General features: G+C 43.9%; 1 protein-coding gene and 3 non-coding genes across 5 annotated transcripts; all 4 read right to left on the reverse strand.

The window, feature by feature from the left end:
* Positions 1–1,663: 1,663 nt before the first annotated feature.
* Positions 1,664–6,688, reverse strand: LOC125509961 (signal recognition particle subunit SRP54 2-like). 2 transcript variants are annotated; one of them, XM_087521317.1, is made up of 5 exons: positions 5,824–6,688; positions 4,407–5,707; positions 3,817–3,921; positions 2,230–2,367; positions 1,664–1,842 (listed from the first exon to the last, which is right to left on the reverse strand). In XM_087521317.1, exons 1-2 carry the CDS (start codon positions 6,016–6,018, stop codon positions 5,543–5,545), a joined length of 360 nt encoding a protein of 119 aa, XP_087377443.1. In that variant the 5' UTR covers positions 6,019–6,688; the 3' UTR covers positions 1,664–1,842; positions 2,230–2,367; positions 3,817–3,921; positions 4,407–5,542. The 2 variants fall into 2 exon arrangements, with proteins under 2 accessions (XP_087377443.1, XP_087377442.1); XM_087521316.1 differs by having other exon boundaries at positions 3,817–5,707.
* LOC125511741 (small nucleolar RNA Z223) lies at positions 2,632–2,722 on the reverse strand. Its single transcript, XR_007285095.1, has one exon. It is a non-coding gene; the product is annotated as a small nucleolar RNA Z223 (small nucleolar RNA).
* LOC125511889 (small nucleolar RNA U36a) lies at positions 2,776–2,860 on the reverse strand. Its single transcript, XR_007285160.1, has one exon. It is a non-coding gene; the product is annotated as a small nucleolar RNA U36a (small nucleolar RNA).
* LOC125511721 (small nucleolar RNA SNORD96 family) lies at positions 3,329–3,420 on the reverse strand. Its single transcript, XR_007285076.1, has one exon. It is a non-coding gene; the product is annotated as a small nucleolar RNA SNORD96 family (small nucleolar RNA).
* Positions 6,689–7,620: the final 932 nt, after the last annotated feature.

Consider the following 7,620-nt stretch of genomic DNA (forward strand, 5'->3'; position numbering starts at 1 on the left):
TTATGCCTTGTCCATGTGCTGGCTGTAAGAATGGTCACAATTACTCTACGTCAAAAACCATTCATGTCCACATGTTTGAGTCCGGTTTGGTGCCCCACTATAATGTTTGGACCAAGCATGGAGAAAGAGGGGTTATGATGGAAGACAATGAAGAAGAAGAGGACGACGATAGCTATCCTGGCCATGGGTTCCCTGAATACGATGATACAACAATGATGGAAGAAGTTGAGCCGGTAATGCGGGAAGAAGATGAGCCGCCAATGCGGGAAGAAGCTGAAGAAGAGGCATCGGATGAGCCCGTTGATGATCCAGGTCAGGCCATTGCCGATGCAAAGAGAAACTGCGCAAGTGATTTGGAGAAGAAGAAGTTGCAGCGCATGTTAGAGGATGACAAAAAATTGTTGTACCCGAATTGCGTAGGTGACAAGAAAAAGTTGGGCACCACACTGGAATTGCTACAATGGAAGGCAGAGAATGGTGTATCTGACAAGGTATTTGGAAAGTTGCTGGTAATGATAAAGAATATGCTTCCAAAGGACAACGAATTGCCCGAGAGTACGTACGAAGCAAAGAAGGATGTCTGCCCTCTAGGGTTAGAGGTGTAGAAGATACATGCATGCCCTAATGATTGCATCCTCTACCGCGGTGAGTATGAGGATTTAAACGCTTGCCTGGTATGCGGTGCATTGCGCTATAAGATCAGCCGCGATGACCCTGGTGATGTCGAGGGCGAGCGCCCCAGGAAGAAGATTCCTGCCAAGGTGATGTGGTATGCTCCTATAATACCACAGTTGAAACATTTGTTCCAAAACAAAGAGCATGCCAAGGTGATGAGATGGCATAGAGAAGACCGTAAGAAAGATAGAAAATTGAGAGTACCCGCTGACGGGTCGTAGTGGAGAAAAATCGAAAGAAAGTACGGGAAGGAGTTTGCAGATGATGCAAGGAACATATGGTTTGGTCTAAGCACAGATGGCATTAGTCCTTTTGGGGAGCAGAGCAGCAACCATAGCACCTGGCCTGTGACTCTATGTTTGTATAACCTTCCTCCTTGGTTGTGCGTGAAGTGGAAGTTCATTATGATGCCAATGCTCATCCAAGGCCCTAAGCAACACTACAAGAAATATGTCAACTTGTGACCCTCACTATTGGCCGCTGAAAGGTCATAGTTTTTCATTTGCGACCTTTTTATGACCAAAAACGGAAGGTCAAAAGCTGGCGGTCGTAAACTGAAATTAACGAGAGAAGGTCGTAGACGTTTACGACCAAAACAGAAGGTCGTTGAACCCATGACCTTTTGTTTTGGTCACTGGCTGTCTGCCCAGGGCATGTCGGATCCGACGTGGCAATCTGACGTGGCAAAATTACGATCAATTTTTTGTCGACTTCATGGGCCAAGCCCAACGTTGCAGCCTTTTTATTTACAGGGTTGTGATCCTTTTTTGGTTTCTTTTTCGGGTCGCATCTATTTCTCAATTGGGCCTCGGCCTTTTTCCAATCCATTTCCTTAGTTTTTAGGTTTTTTTCCTGTGAATATTATTTGGAAAATGGCCTTTTTATATGCCAAATACTATTAGGTCCCACTTGTCAGGTTCTAATTAAAGACAGCCAATGTTTCAATTTCCACATAATTATTTCAGTCAGAACAGCAAACAAATGAGAATTATCAAACCACATGCCAATTTTGACTAATAGCACAATCTTTACATAATTCATTTCACCATTACATGTGATTCTATCAGAACATATAACTCCTACTACAAATACACTCCAGACTTCTTCACTTTTCTGGACTATCAGAACACGCCACTTCAAACTTGAAATTTCCTATGCCTGGAGCTCCTGTAAAAGGGTGAACACAAAGTCATTTAGCATTTTCATTCCTGGAGTAGATATTCAAACCTCCAGGTTTAGTGTATAGACTATCTGGAAAATATATATTTAACAAAATTTCACAGAAATGCAGATTTATGGATCGAATGCATGATAAAGGAGCAGAAATGCAGATATATGTCTATGAAACAATAGGTCAACTAGAGATTCATGTCTACAATTTGCTAGATAAGAAAATAACAAGTCAGGATATAGAACATGGTTTTAATTTGTTCTTTGCATATTACATCAGTAGTTCTGTTGCAGGGTTCTGGTACATCATGATCTACATGCACATGAGATAGATGGACTTGGCGCACATGAGATTAGGGTGGAAGGAGGAGGAGCAGGGCATACCTAAGGTGTCCAGGTCCTGCAGCTCATCGGAGATGTTGCAGGCTCACCGGCATCGACAGCCACCGCAACAGCAAGCTGGGTGACATACAAACTGAAGTTGCGTTCATTCAGTTGCAAAACAACAAAGTTTGCTAGTTCCTGTCCATCAACAATCACACAAGCATCACTTGTACAGCAGCAGGAGCAAAATTGATATGAGTTAGAAGGAGCAGAGTTCAACTAGTACAACCAGCAGAGCTCAACTAGTACATCGCAGTACACATGAACCATCTATTCCACGGCACAAGAGTAAAATCTTGCTATAACTAGTAGATTATCCCCTAACAGAAGCTAATTAGGCACCAATACACAAGGCACAACAAGCACATACTAAATAAGCCACGACCATAATACATTAGTACTAAACAGATCTTGTATAACAGGTTTTTCAGTCATGAATTTTCAGAAGCAGAACTGGCATGTTTGTTGAAAGTGTTTATCATCACAGCCATGGTCAAACAGAACACATGAATCTAAAAGAATGACAATAATGAGACTGTCTCTTTTTGTCTCATATCAAGAAATTCAACCATGTTTTCCCTTGTCCTTCATGAATTAATCAGAAGCACGGGTAAGGTTCAAATCACTGCCACTAATCCAAAGAAATGGCAAACGCTGCAAAGGGTTGGCAAGTAAACCATTTCTCTATCCGCGCCCACTACATCCCCCTTAGACCAAGTGCAACAAAGAGGGATAATAGAAGCTAAATGCAAAAAGGACAAAAAGCAGAAGAATTTAAAAAATGTAACTTATGAGAAGAACAAAGTGCACAATTTTTTTCTCTCAGATGCCAACCACAAGGGTAGCACAGATGATGCACACATATCAACATGGCATCAGTTCAGACCGCCCGTCTGCTTGTACTCTCTTCATAGAGCAACTTAAAAAATATGAACATATTTGTCCAGTCATTAGGTGTCCAAAAAGATGGTGTTTTATTCGGTTTTCATCATTGTCCAGCCATATTCTATACATAGTAAACAACAGAATAAAAAACTAAAAAATAGATGACATGTAAGTTCGGAAGTATTAAAAAAAATTACAGTCAAGCTGTTTAATTTGTCCTCAGAATTGCAGAATGATAGCATGGGCGCACTACGACCAATCAGTCCCGAAAGATGGTATGATTAACAGGTTTTTCATCACCGGACAAATAGAACAGTAACACAAACAAATAGGTCTACAAAGCAGAACTTAAATTACTACAAAAAACAAAATCTGACAAAAGAAGACAGAAAAGGAACGACAATAATAGTAATACGTGAGAACATCCCTCACATCATTCACTTCAGCGACTCATCTTTTCAAGCATTCAATCAAATCATCTTTTCAAGCATGCAAGTGGTATCCAGAATTTGGATATAGGTAGTACGCTCATGTGGTGAATTTTGTGAATCTATACTATGCATCTACCAAAAGGATCGCTCCCCTCACATGCAAATATAATTCAGTCCAATTCCTTTCTTCTCCCCTCACATGCATAAGTCAAGAGCAGACCATCTAAACAGGCGGATCAGACCTTCACCTTGGGAGGGAGGCGAGTGCTACCTGTTGCCGTGTCGTCGTCGAGCTCGGGTGGTCCTCCTCCTCCTCCTCGAGCAGGACAAGGTTGTTCCTCCCCTACACTCCAATGGCCATCTTCTCCAAGGACATCTATAAGGGCAGAACACACCATTGATGCAAGTGTCACCAAGATAGTTTCAGTCAAAGTTAAAGCAAATGTAAACTTGCAAACTGAGCCAAACCGAGGTGCATATTCATATGTGTGTATATGTAGAGATGCAAGTGCCATCTGAATTTTGGGGAACCAAAGCGTGATTGTTGTTGTTGCTACTTTAGCAGCAACAGCATCCTCAAAGTCAAACTGCGAAAAAAAAATCATTCATATGCAGCAGCCCAAACTCAACTTTGAGAGAGAGGACTGATTAACATTTTTTTGTTGGGTCGAATTTTTCACAAATATAGATAGAAGGACTCCATAAGCTATCAAAATAAATCATAGAGAGGCTGGTCGAACTAGTTGGCGCACTCAAAGGATACAAGAGAGCGCCCCGATGAACAACTAAGCAAGCATACACAGCAAGTAAAACTACATCACCAATATTATGTAATTAACTGGAAGCTCTTGTTCATCATACCAGTACAAATGTACTACCCCGATGGATCCCATTTTCTTTTTTTTCACCGAACGGATCACACGGAAGGATCGATCTCTCCATGCCAATGATCGTTCTCTTAATTTTTTTTACCGGTCCAGAGAAGCCCAACCAGCGTAGCACGGCACCGGAACAGCCGGTAGAAGCCTAGCCAGTGTAGCGTGATACGAGTGACACTATGAGCGATAATCCAGCCGGTTGCCACAATAAGCTAGCAAGACATTTACACCATAATATGAAGCAAACAGAGCAATCCCTATATACACAGAAATTGTACTGATTCCATTAAAACAATACTAGGTACGACTGGAGATGCATAAAGAACAACTAGGTACGACTCACCCTAGATGCATGCATGCATCAGCATCCATACTTGCAATGCATTTAGTAAAGAACAAATTACTGTATTTACCAAAGTGTATAATAGCTTTGTGAAAAAAAGGATTGTATCAGCCATACACTTCTCCCTGGATCAATGTATGCATGCAATCCATCCAGGCAGAGCATGATGCTAATTCCTACTCATGTTGCTAGCACATATACATACATACACATCAAGAACGAATTCACAGGCACATAAATGAATATCCCCTGGATAGCATGGTAATGAACTACTCACATGCAATTTGATAGGACTAGTACTAGTGATAACAACCCAACGACATCCTAACAGCCACAACAACACGCACACTTCAACCTCCTGAATACTGGTGAATAGCAAAGTCTATCCATACTTGACACACGAGAAAATCAATGTCAAGTTCATCTCAGATGTGTGGTTCATGACAGCGGTAGCAGTTAACAAGATTACTGAGTTTTAATTTGTGGAAGCAATGAAACAAGCAATATAATGCCTATCTCGTTCACCACTAGAGTAACAGCAGTAGCAAATTCAGTCAAGCATGTGAGTAAGTAAAAGATGTAGATCAACAGGGAATCATACTAGTTCAAAGAAATCTATAACCAAATTTACAGTAACAATCATCTAGTATTAATCAATGGTTCTGTTTTGATCCAAACTAGATGAATTCAAGGCTAATCTATTATGTGACAGTAGAGGAGTGAGTGCTATTGTATAGTTAGAAAAATGCTACACACAGAGTGGTACATATATACATTCAGTAATAGGTGTAGAACAATAAACAGAGCAAGCAGGCGAGGTTGGTTGGTGAGTCAGACTGGCCCTGCAATCCGACGAACATGACGACATTGGGCTTGCCCTTCTTGGGGGTGAAGACCGGCTTCCCTGGATCTAGCATGTTGCAGAGCTCCGTGAAGACAGCCTGCAGCAGGAAAAACACAAGGGCATCAGCCTCCAACCGACCAGTCCCCCCTGGCACGCGCGTCCCACGATCGAATAGCGCAGGAAATGAATTGAGGGAGGTGGAGCGGGCAGGACCTGCTGTATGATGCACAGCTTGTTGGTGCCGGCGGCGAGGGTCTCGAGGTTGACGATCTTCCGGATGCCAGACTGCAAGAGCGCGGGGGAGATCTCGTTGAGGCACTCCCCGAGCACCTTCTCGTCGATCACTGTGGCATTGCCCATCCGCGCAAGCGCGCGGGAGATGCTCCTGCCCAGCTGCGCGAGCACCATCTTGGCTGGGCCCTCGGGGGGTCTGGCCTCGTCGCCGGCGGGGTGGGGTTCCGGCGGCGGTCAGGGGCGGCGCGCGGCGTGATCTGGGAGCGGGGGTGGGGAAGGGGACGCGAACGGGAGGAGAACTGGCCGGGGGAGATGGGGAAGATTTTGGTTGGGGATGGGGATTGGGGAACGCGGTGGGGATTGGGGACGGCATCTGCGGGACGTGATGGGCGTCACTACGGGACCCGTTGAGGAAGGAGGTGGTGGCGGGACGCGCCGCTGTAGGACGGGGAGGAGGTGGCGGCGGCGAGGAGATGAGGGAGGGGGTGGATCTGGCCGCCGCCATGGCCATGGCTGTGCCATGCGGCTAGGTTGGTGGGCGTCGAAGAGGGCGGAGCACAGTCGCCGCCGCCGCGCCGGAATTGGTGGGAACGCCACCCTCGAAACCCTAGCCGTAGGAAGGGGTTGGGGATGAGCTACCGGGACCGTGAGAGGCGGATCTGGCCGGAGGGGAGGGAAGAGCGGAGGCAGGGGAGCTCGGATCTGGGCTGCGCGCCGGCGAGGCCCGCCGGAACATGCCGGAACAAGAGGCGTAGGTGGCGGTGGCAAGGGTTTCGGGAGAGGGATTGTGAGGGAGTGAGGGGCAGAGAAAGAAAGGAGGCGGGGGTGGATGGAAAACGGCCACGAGTAGAGCTTAGGTGGGCTCGGGGGTGGTGTGGTCGGCCGAGGACTGCCATTGGATCCGCGAGCATCCGATGGTGTTTCATGCACGATCCGCGCGAGACGTCCACGGACCAATCAAAATGCAGTACCGCGTTATGATCATTTAAATTGGTCGTAGTTGACTAAAAATAGCGTGTTAAAATCATATCAGCTATTTTATGACCTGAGAAAATTCAAAAAGAAATGAAAAACCTTGTCATTGCGTCACCAAATGTGAATAAGTTTTCAGGAAAATTAACGAACATGAAATAAGATAAATATCTTTAAAAATATGTCATGAGAAATAAGTTTTTTGGTAAAAAAAACATTTTTCATTTTTCGAGTGCTCAAAATGAGTTTTTTTGTAAAGGACCTACCATATATTTGTTTCAAGATTGTACCAAACCAATTTTATAAAATACTAAGACATATTTAATGCACAATTGACCAAATGATTGGGTGTAAAAAGTTTTGATCCACCTCTCGTGAAAAAGACAAATTTCCGCCGATTCAGTAGGAAGCGGGTCAAATTTGAACTGTAGCTGCCTCATAGTTTTCTCTTTATTTTTTCAAAAAATCATTTCTAGGTACATGAGTATCTATTTAATCAGAGAAACGTAAAAAAAATTTCAAGATTCAACCACTAGCTACGAACGGTCAAACCCGCCGTTTTGATCGCATTTCAAAACGGGCATAAAAAATTCAAAAAAATCAAAAAATTGGAAAACCATCACATTGTGTCATTATATGTGACCAAGTTTCCAGGAAAAATATTAAACTTGTAATACGGCAATTATTTTAAAAATGTGTTCTCAGAAATGAGCTGTCATGCGTGAAGATTCACGGTTTTCAAGCCAAATGATCAATCTTATGGCCACATTCATGGCATAGTTTGTTCAAATGATCTCATATTGT

The sequence above is a fragment of the Triticum urartu genome, chromosome 5A, assembly GCF_056163025.1.
Source record: "Triticum urartu cultivar PI428250 chromosome 5A, HENAU_Tu73, whole genome shotgun sequence".
NCBI lineage: Eukaryota > Viridiplantae > Streptophyta > Magnoliopsida > Poales > Poaceae > Triticum > Triticum urartu.